Source organism: Argiope bruennichi, chromosome 9 (assembly GCF_947563725.1).
Source record: "Argiope bruennichi chromosome 9, qqArgBrue1.1, whole genome shotgun sequence".
NCBI lineage: Eukaryota > Metazoa > Arthropoda > Arachnida > Araneae > Araneidae > Argiope > Argiope bruennichi.
The window spans coordinates 2,472,458-2,494,470 of NC_079159.1; the positions used below are offsets into that span (position 1 = coordinate 2,472,458).

Sequence of the window (22,013 nt, forward strand, 5' to 3'; positions counted from 1 at the left end):
CTTGAGGACAAAAGACATATAAGAATTATCCACGAATACTCGCATTCCCCTAATGACGGGAGGCGACTAAATAAAACAGATATTTTTATTATCAGAAGATGTTTTTAAGTATTTAATTCCTGTGGTAACTCTTACGAAATTTGGCTAGCTTCAAAAATATTATATGGCTGTATGAAGCTGTAAAAACGACAATGGGTCCTGTTGCTATTTGCTGAATAAATAAACACTCATCAGAAAAACCCCAGAATCCTGTGACTATCAAGTGCTTGATGTAATAAGTGAAAAGAATGCAGAAGAAGAAATTTCAGAATGACATATGAAAAATCACATGAGAAACAAAATCAAATACTTTCTGAATGATTATGGAACGTAAGTGGAATTCCTACTCTTATAAAGAATAAAAACATAAAATTATTGTATTGCAAATTTACAACAAGTTCCAATATCTTGTGAAGGAGCACGACAAGAATATTTATAATGGATATGTGTCATAATTTGCTCAACTAATGAATTTTGCTTTCTTAGGAATTAACATCGCCAGGGTTTCAAAAAGAGAGACAAAATCACAGAAAAAGACTTTGTATCTTAGTGGGAGGCTCCCAAGATAGACTCCTCTGAAATGAAAAGAAGTAGAGAAGAGTTTTAAGCTTGGAAAAGAATATTTCATGAAAGATTGGATCTTTTACAGCACGTCTACTTTCATCTGAAGGATGATAGATGGTCATCTCATAGGTATGTCTGGCATTTACATCTCATAGATGTTAATTCAAAAATGCTTTACAAACGCATAAGTGATCTTAAACTTAGAGTCTAGAGAACCATTTTCGAGGGTTATACAGTGATGTTCTTACGGTACAAGTGCTGCGTGATCGAATTTACTAAATGACTTTCATGACGTTAGTTGAACTGGTCACTGCGTATACGGGAGGACAAAAGTTCCTTTCTCGCATAGATGCTGAACTTTCAGGTTCCCGAAGAATTGCATCTCTAGGGAAGTCTATTGGATATAACGCCCGCTGAGAAACATGTACTAGGGCTGGACGGCAATTGTTTTGACAGAGCCAAAATAAGATCATTTGCTTGTTGTCCTCTGGAGTATACGCAACACGGTAAATGTGATTAAAACGATGATTATGTTCAATGACCGGTGATTATGAATAATCACAGGTGATCATCCACTAAACTTATTGTCGGAATTTCTTTACTTATGACCCCAATAACTATACATAATCAACAATTTATTATATTTAGCGCAACATATGCACCGGGAAAAGTCACATTCTTTGTTCATTCCCTAGAAATTTTTTGTTACCAAGATTTCACTTTCATTGAAAGGAGGCCAAAAGAAAACTGATTCATTTCAAATTAAAATATAAGAGAGCAGTCAACTTTTACTTCAAAAAGATCATGCAACTAATAAACACATTTATTGATCACGATGCATTGACTTTCAGGAACTGACAAAACAGTGTTAAAATTCTCATAACATTTATATTTAATGACATCCTCAAATAAGGCAGGAAGATGAAAGTTTCATCCTCAAAGTTTTGTCCAGAAAGTTTTTTTTTTTTTGATGTTTTTTTTTTTTTATTTACATCCTCAAATCGCAATATTTTGTTGTCATCGTAATATTTTACATCTCTTTTAACAGTTTTAAATTAACTTTCTAACCGCCTCTTCGGAGAGTTGCTTCAATCATAAAGAAAGCTTTGTTTTTATTTTGCTTCGCCTTCAGTGACCTGAAAATTCCATCTGAGCATTTAAGTAAAAAGAAAGCTTCCTGTCAAATATCAAGTACTTTTCTTCACCAAAATCATGCAAACTGACAACTCAACTCAATTATTTTAAGAAACTGCCCGATGATTGGAATCAAGAATTCGCTATTTTTACTGCAACAATTATTCTAGAATGTTGATTATGCACATCATATTTTTTTAACTTAGTTGTTTAACTCGTTGTCATCTCAAATAAATGCAACTGAGATATATTTTTAGAAATATATAAGGAGTGTCGAAGTTTTTATGCATGAGACACAAACATCCTCCTATAATGGAAACATAATGATTTTTTCGCAATAAAAAATGTTATATTTGTGAGAGGAAACGTTTTGTTCTAGAGCAATTTCTATACAAAAAGTAATTGCTTTCATTAGATATTAATTTGAAAAGGGGATTTCTGAAATTTAATTCTTAACTGGAGAGGGGCGTGACCTTCACTACACGTGCATTTTTTTCAACCAGTTTCAGGGAATACGTTTTTTTAAAAAAATATTTCAGCTATTTCTTTGTGCAACGTCTGTGAGTCCGCATCTGCCTTTTAGTGTTCCAGTGTTATACAAAGCTTAGCAGATGACTCTAAAACTTGGTCCTCGAAATATCATCCAACCTACTGATCCCCTTATGAATCAGAGCACCCAGAGAAATTTAAATGAAGCAAAAAGGATTGTAGTGATAAGGACATTTATATAGAAGATTTTTTTTTTCGAAGAAAGTTCACATTCGATTGATTCTGATATGTATGTTAAAATATAATTAATTTTTCTAGTGCTAGTGTATTTTGAAAAATTTCTAATGTATATTAATATACCAAAATAAATAGCTACCGAATTTACAAGCTGATTTTTATACTAGTACTTAAAGTGTATGCTTAAAATGTCCTCGAAAACCATGCTACGAATGTTCACAAGTTTATGCGTATAAATGATGCCGATAAAAAATAAGAGGATCCATTTTGCCCATTGTCCTTTTTTTTCCATACAATTATTGAATTTTCCATTATATTGTTTTCTATTTACCTTTGTATACTGGAAAAATAAGCACGATTTAGAAAATAAAAAGTAATATGTTTTTTCAAGAATATTATTTGTTGTAATATACAATTTGAGAAGAAAGTGTATGTTCACACGCAATTTCTTTTTTCAATGATAATATATTTTGAAAAATTTCTAAAACATATCTATATACAAATAAAAATATCTGCAGACTGTATTGGGGTGATTTTCATACCAATACATTCATTAGAAAATTTAATTAGAGTGTAAAAAAAATGCGGTCTCGTGCATCGCACCTCTCTAGTTATGTCCTAAATGTTCACCTCCCCAGTTAAGGGTTAAACACATTACATTGTCTTTTGAAAAAATTTCAATACGAAATTTTTTTCACATTAGCAAATTTTATTAAATGTGAAAGGATAATGAGAGTGCCCTTACTTTCAGGAGAGGTCGCTGGGATGGGACACTGCTCAGGCGGTACGCAAGTGCCATCATCTGATTCATAAAGTCCTTCCTTACAAAAGCATCCGCTGATACACAACTGGCTGCAAAAAATTTCCACTGGCCTAGTGTAAGCTTCACAGGTCCTCATGCATCTTGGGATGCAATCGTAGTATTGTTGATTGGATGCACACTCAGTTGGTGCTGGAGTGGCTGCGTGAAACAACATATTTAATCTAAAATTTACATTATGGAATTCAAGAACTGTTGTTCATTAAATATTCAATGTAGGAATGGTGACATAAATTATGCAATGTCAACAAGACACTCTATAGAATTCAAGAAGTATTAGTCATTGGGCGCACAATCAATCGATATTGAAGTGGCCGCATAAAATACCGTTGTCTTATGTATAGACGAAAGCAACAATTCAAAAACTGCTTTAGAATTTATTAGAAGTTCTGATCATCAGATATATATGCAGTTGATTGCTAGAGTGACTAAATGAAATAACGCAATTTGATGTATAGCTAATATCAATAATCCAAGAAACGGCAGGATCACCATTCAGCTAATTCCAGATAAGATAGCTTCATTACAAACTTGATTTTAAAATGTTCATTTCAAATCACTTCTAATAATAGTCAAATGGGGAATCGGAAATGCCACACTGTAACCAATGATTTATATGAATTCGCTATTGAAACCATTTGATATGATTTGGCATCTTATCATGGATTATGGTATGGATAGTGAATCTGGAAAATAAGCCACTTTGTCTCGAAAATTAGAATAGGTAGCGAAAAAAGTCCCTTGTAAAACAAATGAGCATTTCTCTTTGGGTTTGATATGACGACGTTCTGAATAAATCGACCATTTGCACATCCCAACTGGCATCTGGGTAATCGTAGCTATATGTGCTGGAGTTCTCTACTTTGCCAGAAATGCAGGTTCTCGTTATTAATGTAGGTATCGATAGATGTAAAGATGTTTTTAAATTAACAGGTGCCACTTTATACATTATAAATGATTTTTGTCCCCTTTCCGCGATTACTAACTTTCGAAATGTGCTGTAAAAGGAGCTTAAATCTAACTTGGATAATAGCGGGTGGACACTTATTGCCTTTGCTATTATATAGCGCTTCCTTCCTTTTAGCCTTTTATTTCAATACCATTTCGTAGCCTAAGGATATAATGAACTCTTAAAAATTTGACAATAAAATGTAAATGAATAATAAAATAAATACTCACGATGAATGAGGGGACACTGCTTAGCGGGTATACATCGGCCGTTGGAGCCATCGAAGTCTCTGTAGTATCCCTTCCTGCAATCGCATCCTTCGTTGCATACCAGGAAGTTGCATTTCCCTCTGGTCTGGCAATCGTTGCAGGGATTCACGCACTTGCTGAACACTTCGTTCTTTTTACATTTTTCTAAATGAATAAATTTTTATTATACTATTGTTGCTGCTGTGTCTCCAGATATCAGAAAGAAGCTACTCTTTTGAGAAAATTCTTGTAAGTGAATGTGTGTCATGTATATCTCACAAGGCCATGGATTATACTACATTGTTTAGAAAAGTTTAAGTGTTTGTATATATAGCTACACATGAAAGCTATAGAATACATGAAGAAAAATACATGATGATAATCACTTGAACCTAAATTATCTTTATAAACTAAAGAAATAACATTCGCATGGTGCGGAAATATTTTTCTTGTGACTAAGTATCCTGTATCACATTCGAGAATTTGCATTTGCATCGTGGATATGTAAGAAAATGCTTTGAGCCCAATCCTATAGGATATGTCAATAGATCATTGCGATTCAAAACATTTAGATATTTTCGAAAATGGAGTTATCATTCCACAAGCTACACATTCTTTTGAATATGTCTTTGTTAATGATAAATGAATGAAGAAAGTGGGAAACAGCGTTAGGAAAAAAAATGAACTGGGATACTAAATGGCATAGTTCATCTTTATACAGCAATGGATGAGCATCATTATTTTTGAAAAGCAAAACAAAAATGGTACCCGTTAAAAGGAGTCTTGAAATATCAGCTTCCTTCCAAATTTCTATTTTAATATCATTTTTACCAGTGTTTCTTCATTTACAATCTATTTCCAAACCCTCCTTTTTTACGTTTTACCCTGTTTGATGACATCAATATTTCCACCCTATAAAATAATAGAAAATAGAAAAACGAAACAGAAACCCCCCGCAGTGCCGCAGTGTTACATAATATTTGAAAAAAAATATTGAACAGTACTGCAATCACCAAATAATACGGAATACCATAGAAGCAATACTCAAAAGGCAATGTCATTTTTAAAAGCATCGATACAGTCAAATGTCTGAACAAGATTATTATTTATGGCTTCATCATTCATTTCATTTGAAATTTTATTCTAAAAAATTTAACTGAAATAATTTTTTTTATTAAAAATCCTATATCGAATCGTATTGAACACGATTGTGAAAACAATGTTAAAAATGATATATTTCATACCGTTGAACAATAGTGTGAAAACTATATAGTAAAGTCTACATTTATCAACGTTGTTCAGCATTGTGATGATACTATTGTAAATGATATATTTAGCAATATGTTATAATAATTCATTTTCATTTTGAAGCGTTTGGCCTAAAGTGATAAAACAACCCGAATGCAGTTTTGGATATCTTGACTTTGCTTCTTTGTACTGATTTAAGAAAACGTCCGCATTTTAAAAACATATCGTCATTCGTTCTTTATTTATTTAAATAAATTATATTAATATTAGAAAATAAAAGAACCATAAATAATGAAATTATATTCATTTTAGAAAATGGAAGAACAATAAATAATGAAAACTTTTTTAAATGAAAAAAATAGGCATTAAAAAATGTGCTTTTAAAGAATGCTTCGACCCTTTTTAATTATAAATCGAACATATCAAAAGGATCATGCTTAAACAAATTATCAAGACCTTTGTGAGCCATCCTTGTTTTACAGAGAATTCTATTGAACTTTTTTTTCTTAATATCGAAAGTTTTATCATCATAATCTAAAAAAAAAAATGATGAATAGTTTCGGGAAAAAAATGATTGCTCTCTGTATTTATTTCTGAACTTACGTCATTCCATCATTTATTCTCATTCAGAATACTGGTTATGAGTAAAATCTCTTCCTATTCGACTTCAATGAGTATTCTTCATTCGAAATTGTAAAAAGGTTATTAAATGAAACTGACATTAGATTCATGAAACATGAGATGAAGAAGGGCACGATGTTCCTAACGAGTCATACACCATTGCCATCATCGAAACTTGCCTTTCGAGATCTCGCTGACCTAGTGGATAATACATAGCCTACAAAGATCGGGGTTTCGAACTTTAAGTGAAGAGAAACATAAAAATATAAAACAAACAGTTTCAAAAACAATCAAGATGCATTCTAAGTGAACATTTTTTTTCATATCCGAATAGTTCATGAATCCTATTTATAGCAGTGTAAACGAATGTGTGAATACTGAGGAAATGGTATCGTACAATAACGGAGCTGTATGTTGATCCATATCATTAAACTGTTACATTCAACTCTCATTGAATGCTGTCAAATAATATTTTACAATAATGCTTTTCCAAATTTTATAATAGTATACTATATTGTGTGACTCTTGGGACGTGTAACGGAACGTCATTCCAAAATTATTATTTATAGTTGTTTGATTCATCTTCAAGATATATTTTTTGCAATGTTAATAGGAACCTGAAATGAAGCGGATCAAAAAAAAAAATCGAGGAGTTTCATAAAGAAAGGGAGACATTGAGACAGGCCCTATTTGCTCACAGATACTGTACAATGTTGTATGGCATTGATCCCTATTCGCAGTGTTGTACACTATTGCGCAACAGGATGTGCTCTCTGGGGGACAGTTAGACTCGACTCCGTTCTAATGTGCTTGAATCGTTTTTGTCTTCATCGTTTTATGTTGTATTTCTGCATACAAGCATTCTGTATCAATCAATCATGGCAGTTTGTCTTCGCCTCCATTCAAAGAGGTTTGCTTTGTAATGGAAGGGAAAAAATGAAAACATTTACTTGTCGGAGGAGAGGGTGTGGAGAGGCACTGTTCTGGTTTCACACATGTAACGCCATCGTCTGCTAAGTATAGGCCCTCCCTGCAGAAGCAGCCACTGGTGCAGATCTGATTGCAGAGTATTTGCTCCTTTCTTCTGTAGGCCGAGCACGTTCTCTGACAACTCGGGATGCATTCGTAATACTGTTTGTCGCTTTCGCACGTGTCTGCCGGAGGTGTAGCTGAGAGAGAGAAAAAATAAATGGGGCATCACATGACCGTGCAAAGTTTCAAAGTAAAGAAGGATCTAAAATCTTCATAAAATTCTTGCACCGATCCTTGCCATATAAACTAATCTCTAAATCTTCTTTTTTTTCCTACACGTTTTTATTGCAATGCATCTGCGGAGAAATGACTGTTATTTGTCCTGTTCAAGAAGAATAGCAAATATTTAACCAAGGAAGACTTTAAGTACTTTTTTTAATCAAATGAGTCCATTTTTCTATAGTTTAATTAAAAATAAATAAAAACGCAATTTAGATTTCATAAAAGTGACAGAACAGACTTTTTTTAAGTATAAACGTCAGTGGGCGAATGAGCCTATTAATCAGTATATATTTTCTGGAATCGTGGATTTCCGAAGACAGCAGGTTCCTTTACCGTGACACATATTATTTTTTGATAATAATGACTCACAAACAATTTCACAAAAATAAGAACGAACAAACAGGATTAAAATACCTTGCGCTCTAGTACTCGCAAAAAATTTGTGCAGCTGTAAATGTCTTCAGAAGACTGCTGTACACGGTTTAGAATCAAGTATTTAAACATGAACTGATCATAGAATGTTTCTTTACTTTTAGTTTAGTTTAGTTATAGTAACGTCCCGCTTTAAAGCAATACTAGGGCTATATTCGTCATTTTGAACCGCGGTCAGATGACGAGGACGACACCTGAGTTGACACCCCTTTCTCCAAACTTGAACTCCCTACCAGCGTGAGGAAGTTTGGCGCCGACGGATTTAACGTGCATCAGACCCGCTTACACGACAGTTCTTCAGTGGAATCGGATCTCGAACCTGAAGCCCCCCCCCCCCCAATTCCGAAGCCGAGACTTTTCCACCAGGCCACGGTGGTCCTTTCTTTGCGTTTTGAAGTGGATCTTTCTACCTCTGCTGATAGCTCGGATAATATCTAATATACTAATATTTATGAATACTAAATTTTTGTTTAAATAATCGTATAAATAAACTTTTTAACGACTGTCAATATTGACAAAATTCACAAATGCATATTCCTAAATTCAAATCCTTTTGTTATTGTAAAGATTATTAATTTCTTTTTGCATATTCATTAAAATATGAAGTTTGCATTCCAATATAGCAATCCATAAATAATATTTTGCTTATATATTGTAAAACAATATTAAATATATAAAATAAACATTTTAAAACAAATTGTGTATTAAATCAAATATTTAAATTCTAGCTATACAAGATTTCTACCCAAATGAAATTGTATCGTATAAAAAAATTCTATCTAAAAGATTTCAGATTAAAATTTCAATGTGAATTAAGATCTGTGTATTGTCATTCTCTCTAAAAATAAGTTCTTTATATTTATAGATTTCCAGATAAGTATAAGCCAATAAATAAAACTAAGCAGAATTCTTGTGATGATTGTTACACTTATTGACATTTAATTTTTAATGGTAATGCTTTCTTGTTACTTAATGTTAATGCTTTTAAGGAAAGAGGTTGCAAACTTAAGAAAAACTTATTTTTCTCAATGCAATTTTATTGAATCTTTAAATGAAGATGAATCTTGTTAAATAATTTTTTCACATCATTTTCGCCAAATTTTAGTCCAAAAAAAATAAATAATATTAATCATGAGTCATATAAAAATAATTTTCATAATTTTGGCTTTTAAAAAGCAAATAAATACATTTTAATTTAGTGAAAAAATAAATGTTTCGGAAAAATCTTATCTTCTTTCATCCAACATAGAAAAGAATGTCCTAATACGTGGAAAGAGGATTCATGCATTTGCTTTGATCTGCCTGCTATTGAATTGTCATGAAAGTTTCCACCACTTCAGCTATGGTTTAGGTTGATCGCTGTTAAGGCGTTGAATTGTCGTTACTGACCTTTGAAATGAAATTTTTTCTCAAAGACGGCGCCAATACTTGTGTCTATTCACCAGTGGCTTAATTGTGTTTATTTGGTGCCAATGTAAACAAGGAAAATTTTATTTGCCACATTAAATCATGACAATCTTTTACAACATGTCTAAAAGCCATCTGTGTACCCTTTCTGATATCCACAGAAGATAGCGGACATTTAGCGAGTTCTTGCACGATGGGCCCGATTTTTAAGTTATGGCGAGAAATCGTATCTTACCGTGATTACTTATCTGGGCTATTTTTGTGCTCGATTAAGCTTCTCTTTGAAGCCCATTTCTTGATTTCTTTTATATTTTCTTTATTCTGATTTATGTATTTCTGGTGACACGGCGAACCATCTTCAGAACAATTCTAATAATAGCAACAGCAATGACTTAAATGGAGCATTAAATCCAATGCAAAAAAAATTCAATGATTACGACTAATGTAATGAGAAGGGGATTTTTGGTAACAAAGGCTGTTATCCCCTAATGCCAAAGTTCAATGAATGAAGCAATCTGAAATTTGTATAATAGTTTGCTTACACTTCATTGTTACCATTCGACAATAAGCAATAAGCGCGATTTCTGTGCCGTGTGTGATATGTTTGTGTGCGTATCGATTGTGAGCTTCAACCCACTGATTATTTTGCAATCATCATGTGCAAGTTTGCATTATGCATTAAAAAATTGTAAAAGAGAACTCAGCGTCATCAATAGTACTAAATACTCACGATGAATGAGGGGGCACTGCTTAGCGGGTATGCATCGGCCGTTGGAGCCGTTGAAATCTCTGTAGTATCCCTTCTTGCAATCGCATCCTGCGTTGCACACCAGGAAGTTGCATTTGCCTCTGGTCTCGCAGTCGTTGCAGGGAATCGCGCACTCACTGTATTCTTCGTTCCGGGGGCATTTTTCTAAATCAAGACGTAGTTTTATAAAACATTTTGGATTAAATTGTGACTGTTCCAAATTTTAATAATTTTTGCATTACATCATTCGAACAATTAATGCCAAACATAGTAAATAGAGACCTAGCCCTCATTAGAAATATTTAGATATTGAATATAAACGCGTCGTCATTCATATTGCTTACAGAAATTTCTAAAATCATTGAATGCCATTATACAGGATTATTCATAAAGAAGTACACACTTTCCAGATGCTGTAAAATAGTAACAGTCAAAGAGACGCATCTCCTTAGAGAATCGTAAGGTAGGTGTACTCTTTATAGTTTGTATCTCACACCTGACAGAAGTCACACAGGCAGTAGCATGTGTGTCATGTGACTAGTTATAAATGGCGGCGGTTGCTGTGGGGAAGGCTTTTTGTGCGCTTCAATTTAGCAAAATGGAATACGCAACTGTTGTGCAATGGCATTTTCGATTACAATACGGAAAAGAAGTTCCAATTAGAAAAACTATCTATCAATGGCATGAAATATTTAAAACTATGGGCTGTTTGTGCCAAGGTATAAGTCCTGGACGGCTGACTATATAGCAAAAAGTCGTCTTTCAACGAAGCCCGGAAAAATCAACGCAGGGGGTGAGTTGTGAAGTGCAGATTTCTCCGTCCACTGTTTGGAGAATTTTGAGAAAGAAGCTGAAATTACAAGTGTTGCAACATCTGAATGACTTTGATAAACAAAAGCGCTTTGAATTCGTTTTGAAAATGATGATTTTGCCGATCATCGATGAAGCAACTTTACATGTCAGTGGGAAGGTACACAAGCACAATGTTCGTTTTGGGGGAAGAGAGAACCAAAAATTCACAGTGAAACACATGCAAGACTTCGCTAAGGTAAATTTGCTCTATGCAGTGTCCAGTAAAAAAGTGTACGGCTCCTTCCAAGGGGTCACGCATAGAACATCTGCGACTGTCTCTAACAAAACTTAAAATAATCCCAAACAATTTTGTTACAGAAGACATATAATATCTTACATAGTTTTTGATTTATAGTGCATTGAAACATTATACTTCTTGATGAATCACCCTGTATTTTCATGTCAAAAACTTTTCTGCCAGTACCTAGATATATATACACGCATTTCACATAATTTACAAAAACAATAAATTTTGACATCAATGATTTCAGCAAGAAACTAATAAGCATTATATTTTACTAATAATAGAATTGATCTATATTATGACTAATTGTATTAACGATGTGCAATTAGCTAATAGAGAAAGTACTAGTTAATTTGTAGTATAAATGTGAGTTTAGATCAATATGTTACTAAAAAACGAAAAATTTAACTCGTTTGAATCATCTCAAAATATAAAATTTTGCTGACAATTTTAGTTTCAAACTGGCTCTTCAGATTTCAGGCGACAGTGACTACTATTAAAATGTTAAAAAAATGTTTCCCTCGAAGGATAAAAAATCGTGTGAATTCTACTTTTTAAATTTAAAGTACCAATCTACTAAAAACGACTGCTTAATCTTTTAACAATTACGAATTTGACATACTACAAACAGTTCAATTGTATGTTACCGGAAAGCAAGTGCATATATTATACAGGGTGGCCATAAAATAACTTTCCCTGTTTGGCGGCATCTGCAGCTAAAAAGAATGAACGAAATGAAAGCACATTTCACATACTGACCGTGGAAGGCATCGGAAGAGGAATTCCTCAGGAAAAAAAAATAGTACCAAAAATTGCAGATAAGAGAAATATTGGCGTTGCTGTCAAGTACGAACGACAAAATTTGAATATCTAGATGGACTGTGTAAAATTCTGAGTGCATTCCTTTTAAAAAGGGAAGAGCAAACGACCTGTTAACAGATCGTTCTTGACTGTTGATGTGTGCTAAATGTGAACGCTATCTTACCTCAGCATGTTTTACTGGTTAAACAGTTCTACACTAGACAGTGTCATGCCGTGGCTGCTTTTAAGCAAACCTGCATGTCTTGAAACGGAACATAATAAGAACAGGAGGGCTGTTATGAACATCGAAACTGACAGTTTACACGCAGCAGTGGAGAACGTCATACACCGTATGCAATAGCTTGTTCACAGAGAAGTTCAGAATATTGAAAATGTTGCACAGCATCCAGGGGACCTGAATACTGATGAATGAAAGATTATTTTTTGTGGGTTTCATAAATTCATTCATTACTGTACACCCCTACAGCGCCAGTATTTTCCTTAACGGCAATTTTCAGTACCACTTTCTTTTCCTGCATAATTCATCTTCCCATGCCTTCCTGTATTTTCATTTCATTCCTTCGTTTTAGCCGCAGATGCCGCCAAACAGGAAAAGAAATTTTATGGCCCCATTGTATATTTTAATATACATAAATGCATATTGGAAATGTTTCCTGATTTTCTTTATAAAAAATTATAGGCAGTTCATTTCTAAGAATTCAGGAACATTTTAAAAATCAAACTATAAAAGAAAAACATTTTTAATGACGTATAAATAGTTATATAATTTGCATATTCTCTCGGAATTTTCTAATAAATATAATTAAAGAATTGATTCTTAAAGCAAAAAAGAATAAATGTAAATCCTTTTTACTATTTATAAACATCCTTTCTATTTTCCACGAATTTCTATTTCAGCAAGAATCAGTTTTTCATTTATATTTTTCGTATAAAAGAAATGAATGAAGTCTTTTCCACTGCAATAGCTTTACACGATCCTTTTTATGTGAAAAACTTTTGTTCTTTGGAAAGAACTTTATCTTAATAAAAATTCAAGATTCGTGAAAAAAGCTCAATAAATAGCCATTTTCAATAAGGAGGATCTATAAATTGAGATCCAACCGCATTTATCGGAGGAAACAAGCAAACAGATAATAGCAGGTTTCCAGAGATGAAACTGATTGCAATTTTATTCAATCATTCTTCAAACAAACCTGTAGAATCGGTCTACGTGTATTTTCTTGCCCAAAAGTGTCTTGCGCACTCTCTAAGGAACCCCTCTTCCTTCCACATAAAATTGTAGACCATAGTCGAAACCTTGAACGAAATGAGTGCTCAGATTTTTAATTTGAGAGTATCATTTGAGCACTCTATAGTATAATGAAGAAAACCAATGATGCATTTTAGACGCCACCTTTTTTTTTTTTTTTTCGCTCAGATTAGAATGCAAATTTGATACAGATTTATAATTTTAGAAACAAGATCACAAACGAAATTTCTTTTGTTTTAGTCGCTGCATTTTATGAATTTATGTGTTTACATGTTTTCGAAATTACAAACAGACGATCCACTTGTTGGCGCATTTGAATCAAAATTTTGCATAAAGATCTTGCAGTTTAATGCTAAAGTTATATACCACATTTCATTTCAACTATTGCGTTTACATGTATATGGAAATACGAACTGGCAGAAGATCAAATCTTTGGTGGATTTGGTTCAAGATTCGACACATTAGATGCTAAAACTGAGTACAAAATTTTATCGAAATAATTATTTTTTTTTTGTAGTTATCTGGTTCACTTGAACATCAAGACGGGCAAAATCCTCGCGAATGGACTTGGCTCAAAATATAATAGAAATTCACGCCTTTATGGTAAGAGACCAGGCACGAAATGTCATGTATCAAAGTGTTTATGAATCATCGCGCTTAGAGACTGAGGAATATAATTCAAAACTATGTTTTCTGGACTCGGGGGGGGGGAGAGTCTGAAGCTTGGAGATTCGTCGAAATCTGGTTCAAATTTAAGACGATTCCAGCGCTTTCTCTTTGTTCGCGAGAAACTATCAATACCTTACTTTTTGGTGGCACAGCAGGGCACTGAGTAGGCGGCACACACTTTCCATCTTCTCTTTCATAGAGCCCTTCTCGGCAGAAGCATCCGCTGCGGCACAGCGGCCTGCAGTACACTTTCGGCTTCCTCGTGTACGCCTCGCACGTCCTGCTGCACCTTGGAATGCAATCGTAAAACTGCCGGTTGCGGTCGCACCGATCACCAGGGCCGCGGCCTGGAAGAAGGAGGATATGTTCATGCTATCTCCAGGGCATCAAAACGTAGTAGGGTGGTCCTTACACGAGAATGAGAAGGTTTTCGCAAATCCTGACCCTTTCTCGGCGAACAGCGCCTTTGGGTGTTCAGGCAGTGTTGCACTCTCCGAATGAATAGCGCCTTTTGGTGCCGTTCATTTGTGACATATCCTTCAGAAACACAAAAAGCGAATCGAAACACGATTTGAATGTAAAGACTGGAACGTTGGATTATGTATTGAACCTTGCTTTAAATTATATCATACAATGGAAAATTATTAAAAATGATCTAAGATTATTAAAGATTGTTAAGATTACTAAAAGTATTGTTATTATTATTATTATTTGATATGCGTACCAGCCTGCCGCTTCAGGGAAATGGCCAGCAAAATGAGCTCCGCTCACTGCGTTCGGGACGACTCGCGTATCGTGTTGTCCGCGCAGTAGACCTTCCACCGTCACGCCGCAACTTAAAATAGCGCGATTATTTTCTGTGAAGCGCTCCGCAGCGAAAGGATTAAATGGGGCGTCCTATCATTTTACTCTACTTTCTAAGAATAGATACCTGCAATTTTCAATCCTTTCTTAGGATTTTTTTTTTTAATGAAGTCGTCGTGCGCACTAAATGTTTTGGCATTTCAGAGAAAATTAGAATGATATAACTCAATGTAAACTAATTTTATTTGTTAAACATTTCATACCACTTTAAGTCTTTTGATTTGTTACACATTAAACAAACCTAAGAAGATAAAGAGGAATTAAGGTTTGTTTTATATTTTCTTCGAAACATCAAAATAGAATTTTTTTTTTAAGTCCGTTTTTACTTCTAAATTGTATTTCTAAATACAACAGGCGTTGCCTTTCTTTTTATCTGAAATTAATTGTACTTTTCCATCAGTGTTACTAAATCTACACTCGGATACGTCGTGTTTGGTGTAGTTGATGTTTTCTTGTCCTTTTCAAAATATGGCTTTTAAATGAAAAGTTATGATTAATTTCTATTAAATGCGATGCTCAAGTGTAGCTAAAATCCTGAAGTCACAGATTTTTGAATTTTATTTCAAAATTTTTCAGCATCTTCGAATTTATTGGACTTTTTTGAAATATTATTGTGGCAGAAACTCCCACCTGTTTAAGAAGCCATTTGTTGTATGTTTACCATCCGAGAAACTGTTATAGATATCCGCGGTCAGCGCATGAACTATTTGCAGAATTCGGATATTGTCCTACTTGATCCAAAGATCTGATTATTGCCTAAGTTCATATTTTGTGAATTTTTTTTTAATCAACTTTAACTTTTAAATTATGGGAACTGTTCATCAATGTGCTAAGTATTAGTTGGTAATAAAATTGTTTGAGAAGTTATATTTCTCATAGAGGCATCTAATTTGTAGAATTTAGATTCATCAGGTAGATTCATTTATGTAATTTTTTTTTTATTTGAAAACATTTTTGGATGAAATTTCATTTGGGTTTTTCAATTGGAAATTTCATTTTTAATGTATTTATATTGTAGTGAATTTAAAAGCCCAGACTTCTGAATTATACTTTTCATTAACATTCCATTAATCCAAACAAAGCCTCAACAAAACTTAAGACGTGTTAAGATCTCATGAAAAGTGTCAACTGTATTGGGCTGATGCACAAAAGCAATTTCACAAGATAAACCAATCAAGCTGTGATGACTAAGACGGAGATTTACTTGACTTGCCTTTCGAGCCTTTGTAGTTAATCGTGTTATTGTACCTACGCAGTTATAAATACGTATTTTGAATTAGGTTTTATCAGCTTCTCAACTATGGAAACTACATCATTACCGATGTTTGCAGATTTTTTTCCGAATGTCTCTATATGTTCTCCTATTAAGTGTCAGACTTTTCCAGAAAATAGATTGAACTGCAGATAACTGTCGTTATGGCTATTTAATGCAAGCAAGAATTATCAGAATGTAGTTTGAAATTTCCAGATACGAAATAAAAGATGCAAAAACTAACAAAATTCCCACTTTTTTTCAGAGAGTATTCCAATATGGGAATCGCGAAATCTTGTAAGAAGCATCAAAAAGTTTTTTTAACCTAATTGTGCCAAAATAAGAAAACATTTATTCTTGTAACTCCAAAAAATATGCTATTTTAACCAAACGGTAAATGCTTATAAATGATATAAAATTGATTTTAATTATTTAAAGTTTCAGTATTTATTAAAAAAAGCAAATTTATCAACAGTCATTTGGGAAGAATTAAATGTTATTAAAAATGACACGGGAAACAAAATCCCAGATCTGTTGTGTAGAAATGAATGGCTGAAAAATCACATATCATAAATTGAATCAGCAGCATGTGAAGGAACAAGGAATAAATTATCTAATAAGAAAAATATTGTTAGAGAAAACTTAACGATATTCTAGGGCCTCTTTGTCTCTTCATCAAATTATCTGACGAATACCATAACATTCATGCGAAGTTAAAGACGAAATAATAATTTAATAAATTATATATACTTTTGCTTCTATATTTTTATCATTTTACTTGTATAAAAAGCAACAATTATGTTTCTAACAATGAGTTTTAAACATTACAAAGGTTGAAATGAATAGTGACAACCCTATAATGACAGTCGATGATACACCGGTACCAGCAAGAAACACAGTGAATCTCTGAATGCAAGAGTTGTGTTCAAAGTCGTAGAACTCATAGAATATCTGAAGCAGCATTAACAAATGGACTAAATCAAGCAAATTAATGTTTAAAAATCGCTTATGTTAAAAACATTCTAATAGCGAATGGTGTAAAGAGAATTCTTCTTCTCGGATTGATTTTCACTGGGACTTAAATTCAGATTGAGCGACTCCCAGCTTCAGTTAGGAAGAAAATCAGTGGCGATTTACTGCCAAACTTTTCAAGATATGTCTAAATCATAGGCCTTTCCATTTTCATCAACAGAATGAATGCTACCTCAGATATACTACGAATCAAACTGACAACCATCAGTATTCTAAGATTACATTTCAAGCTGGTACCAATGCCGGATAAAACTGCAATGAGATGGCTGCCACTTTTAAATTTCCAACCCTTGTGTGTTTTTCTCACAACTTACTTTTATCTTCTGTAAATATGCAATGTCTATTTCATTTATCAAATGACTTTCTAGCATAGGCACACATTTTAAAATATTTTTTTATTGAAACCCGAGAATATTCTTAATCAGAAACATCTATTTTTCAAAGATAATAAATGCTGTTTCTGAATTTCAATGAAGTATGCAATGCATTGAATCATTCTTCAATAATACTTCCTATAGTTACTTCACTCATCGTTATTTTAGAAGTCCGCACATTTTTTCATAAGTGGTGAAAGTTAAAATCGATCATTCAAAAAATATAACGACATTCATAAATGAAATTTGGTATATGATCTTACCATTAAAATTATTGTTTTGTATCAAATTTTGGATCAAAGCAGTCTAAAGAAAGGCATCTAAAATGTTTATTTAGTTTTGAGGATTAAGCCTATGGTGCACAAAACGGGATTAGTTGCACTAATATGTGAAAAGATCGGGAGGCGAATGTTCTCTCTGGTGTTACAGCCTTTATGCAAGCCTTCATAGGAGAAGCATTCTTACAGGTAAAAAATTCTAAGCTACTGCATCTCATTTTCCATAACACTTCAATGAAAATCACTAGTATTCCATTCTATGTTGCAGCAATAGAATATTACATTCATTAAAAATCTACCGGCATGGTATTATAGCATAAGAGGCAATTACAATGACGGAGACTTACTTGGACACGAGCAACTTGGGCAGGGCTTGGTGGAACGGTCTATACTGCAGCCAGGACCACATCTCGGCGGAGAGCATCGTACTTTTGGGGGATCTACGAAGCAAAACCTCTTTTAATATAAAAGATTTTTTTATCATGGAGTCACAATCTTTCAAAATCATATAAAATGCGTGTCTTTTTGGTTCGCTTGCTTCTTTATACTCCATATCAACAGCCCTGATTTTAATTTCGTATCTTTTAGAAACAAGTTATTCCGATTATAAAATAAGTTTCCAAACGCGATTTTAAACTAAAACATGGATTTTTTTCATTTTAATTATTTTGTATATTTTAGTCTTTAAATTTCATTAGCGCAAATATTACAGAAATTTGAATTTCTTTTAGGAAAACTTAGGCTCTTTATGTCTGATTCTTCTCTATGTTAATTATACTCGTTTACTCTGTACAGTACGCTCCCGATTATGCCCTGGTAATGCTGCTAATGCAACGCCTTGCCTTCCTTATTTCATTATGTGCAAGAAAACGAGACCAGATAGTACGGCAGCCGGGTAGTAGCGAACTGGATACTCGGGAGTGCTCTGCATTTTGATTCCATGTGTAACTGGTAGCCTATCCTTTAGAAATTAAAACTCAAAGCCGCTTACAACACTCCAAAACATTAATAAAAAACATCTTCAAAAATTGCAGTGATCTTCTTGTAACAAGAAAAAAAATTGCTACAATTAACTGCTTTTTTTTTCTGTCCACTCTAATGCTAAATAGCGACATAAATACGCGATTCTTCTTAAAAGCGCTGAAAATATGCATCAGCAAAGGAAAAGAAATGCTTTTAAGTGTTGGTTCGATTTGCAAAAAACTTCCAGGAAGAATTATGCAAATAAATGTAGATTAGAATTAAGTTAGTTATACTAACGTCCCATTTTAAAACAACACTGGGGATATTTTGGGACGGACCTCGTCATTCTGAATCACAGTCAGTTGACTAGGACGACACCTGAGTTGGCACTTCCCTATCCAAACTTCCCCACCACACCAGCGTAAGAACGTTTCGCCCTAACGGGTTAAACGTGCAACAGACCCATTTACACGACCGTTCTTCGGTGGAATCGGGTCTAGAGTCTGAAACCCTCCGGTTCCAAAGCCGTGATCTTACCACCAGACCATCGCGATGGAATGAAGTTTAGAAACACTTGACTGAGGCAACTGGAATTTATGAAAAGATTCAATTCACAATAATGCTTGTTTTCACATTTGAATGCAGTACTACGTGTGCGTAATAAGACCATCAAGAATATGAATTTTCCAGCGAAAACTTTCTCACTTTCTGGGCATTCTTCCGGTTCTACACATTCATTCTCTTCGTTTCGGACGAGTCCTTCTCTGCAGAAGCAACCCGGCACGCATTGCTGGGTACATATCTGCTTCTTGCCGAGGTTTGAACAGGTGGCTGGACAGGCACTTCCACAGTCTCTATATTCCTCGTCCTCACCACAAGTCTCTGAAAGAAATGAAAAAATTAAATCCATTACCACACTGCCTTTTATGATCTCTATTTATTTAAAAAAATTTATTCAATCGTTGTTAAGCAATTTAAAAATACTTTATTACTCATTTTAAAACCATGCACTAAAGCATTCCGTATATTTAAAAGTAAAAAAGATTCGTCATGAAAAAATAATTTTGAATTATTTGTATAAATTAACAAGAAGCTTTTTAACATATTTATTTTAAAAATCATTCCAATTTTTTAAAAGAATTACGTCTACAATATTGTCCATCTTTAATCAAGCGGGAAAAAAAATTTTTTTTGTCTTTTTTTGTCGCCTTTTTAAATTTGTCTAAAAAAAGAAAAAAGAAATGTAGGCTTTAAAAATAAATATTAAGGTCCTCGGAAATAAGAGATTTGATGTTATTGCAATAATGCAATGTGATACAAAAAAAAATCCATTTAGCAGCAGCAGGAGAAACATCCTCAAAATAGGGATTTTATCAATATGAATAATGATTTTAATGATCTCCGAGACATCTCCTGCAGCATCAAGGCGATTAGGAAAATCTGTTAAAGTCCAATATCCTAAGTCATGTGCACAGCAATTAAGAAACGCAATAAATTCGTTTGAAAAAGTCGAAATTGTCATTGAAATTTTCCAGCGCTTATCCTTTCGATTATTCGATTATCCGATTCGTTTTAGATCTCTGTCCTAATCTTTTCCATGAGTTCTCCCCATCCTTCACTCTTAACTTCTGCACGCCAATCCCATGATTGCCTCATGTGGAAATTCTGTGCATCCTCTTCCAAAATCAGACTTCTGAATAATTCAAATATCGCATCTTCTCATTCAAAATTCAAAATTTTTCTTTTCCTTCTATTACACCAGATAAAATGGTCGGTATAATCGAAGGAAAAGAGAAATCCCCCCCTTTCCTTTATATAAAAAAATCGAGAGAAAATTTATCCAACGTCAAGCCTTCTGTCCTTAGGACTTGCAGGTGTAGCACCCTGCAGCTTCATTACCTTGCATTTTCTACAACCATTCACACATTTCAGCAATAAAGCATTCAAATGAAATATGCTAAAAATTTGACAGCCTTTATGTTCATATCTACAAGTCACGTGTTGCAGTTACAAGTTCTCAACAGTAAAATGCGAATCTGCTCGATAAATTTACAACGGAAACGTCTATCGCAAAATGCCTAATAAAGAATCCATTGAGTTTTTATATGGTAAAATCTGATTTCCCATGTTTGTAAGAGTATATTTTTAAGTTCTCAAAAATCAAGACAAACGTCAGTCGCTAAAGAGCAGCAAAATGGCACAAAAAATATGTGCACATTAGCCGGAAAAATAATTCTAATGAAAAGAGTCATTCCTGGGAGCATATGTTATAATCTATAATGTTGAGGTAGCCCGAACTATGTTGAATCATTTTAATTTCCCATTTTTTGTTAAATTATAAAATCACAAAAAAAAGTCTTGATGTTGCTATCTTATCGTAAAATGTTGTCTGTATCGATCGAAGGGGTGAGAGGCGAAGAATTATTAGAATCTGTCATCTTCCCCAAATGTAGATGCTTATTGCTTCAGAAAGAATGGTTGGTACATGTCAGTCCACTGAAGCAGTCTAGCAACATTAGACGTTTGTGAATCACCAAATCCTGCTTACAGTCTCAACGTAATGTAGTATGCATTTATTAGATATTGCAACTAACAGAAGGTTAAAAATAAGGAATGGAAGATTTCTTACTCAACCTGGAAAAAGAATGAAAGAATATTTTTATCCTCTAAAAGCAATGCTACTGGCAAAAGTTAGAGAGGTTTTAGTTATATTAGTTATATTTTATATATTAGTTATTTAGTTATATTAGTTATATTTATTTGTCTATATTAACGTCCCGTTTTAAAGCAACAGGAGGGCTATTTTGGGATGAATCCCGCCATTTTGAACCGCTGTCAGATGGCGAGGACGACACCTGAGTTGGCACCCCCTCTCCAAGCTTCCACGCCACACCAGCAGGAGGACGTTTGGCCCCGACGGATTTAACATGCACCAGACCAGCTTTCATGACGGTTCTTCGGTGGAATTGGGACTCGAACCTGACCTTATCCGTAGTCTTACTAGGTTCCGTAACCAAGACCTTATCACCAGGCCACCGCGGCTCCAAGTTAGAGAGGACAAAAAAAAAAATGTTTATTCTCACCATTTGGCCCCGACGGATTTAACATGCACCAGACCAGCTTTCATGACGGTTCTTCGGTGGAATTGGGACTCGAACCTGACCTTATCCGTAGTCTTACTAGGTTCCGTAACCAAGACCTTATCACCAGGCCACCGCGGCTCC

At 33.9% G+C, this 22,013-nt stretch overlaps 1 protein-coding gene across 12 annotated transcripts in view; it reads right to left on the reverse strand.

Annotated features, from left to right (window-relative positions):
* The window catches only part of LOC129983646 (zonadhesin-like), a 143,765-nt gene that overhangs the window by 75,292 nt on the left and 46,460 nt on the right, over positions 1 to 22,013 (reverse strand). For 10 of the 12 annotated variants that reach the window (XM_056093202.1, XM_056093206.1, XM_056093199.1 and 7 more), the window contains 7 exons: positions 19,495 to 19,671; positions 18,174 to 18,266; positions 14,164 to 14,373; positions 10,173 to 10,355; positions 7,300 to 7,518; positions 4,463 to 4,645; positions 3,209 to 3,424 (listed from right to left, as the gene is read on the reverse strand). In XM_056093202.1, coding sequence (XP_055949177.1) covers positions 3,209 to 3,424; positions 4,463 to 4,645; positions 7,300 to 7,518; positions 10,173 to 10,355; positions 14,164 to 14,373; positions 18,174 to 18,266; positions 19,495 to 19,671 — 1,281 coding nt within the window. The remainder of the gene's footprint in view (positions 1 to 3,208; positions 3,425 to 4,462; positions 4,646 to 7,299; positions 7,519 to 10,172; positions 10,356 to 14,163; positions 14,374 to 18,173; positions 18,267 to 19,494; positions 19,672 to 22,013) is intronic. The other 2 variants (XM_056093204.1, XM_056093203.1) reach the window with 2 other exon arrangements.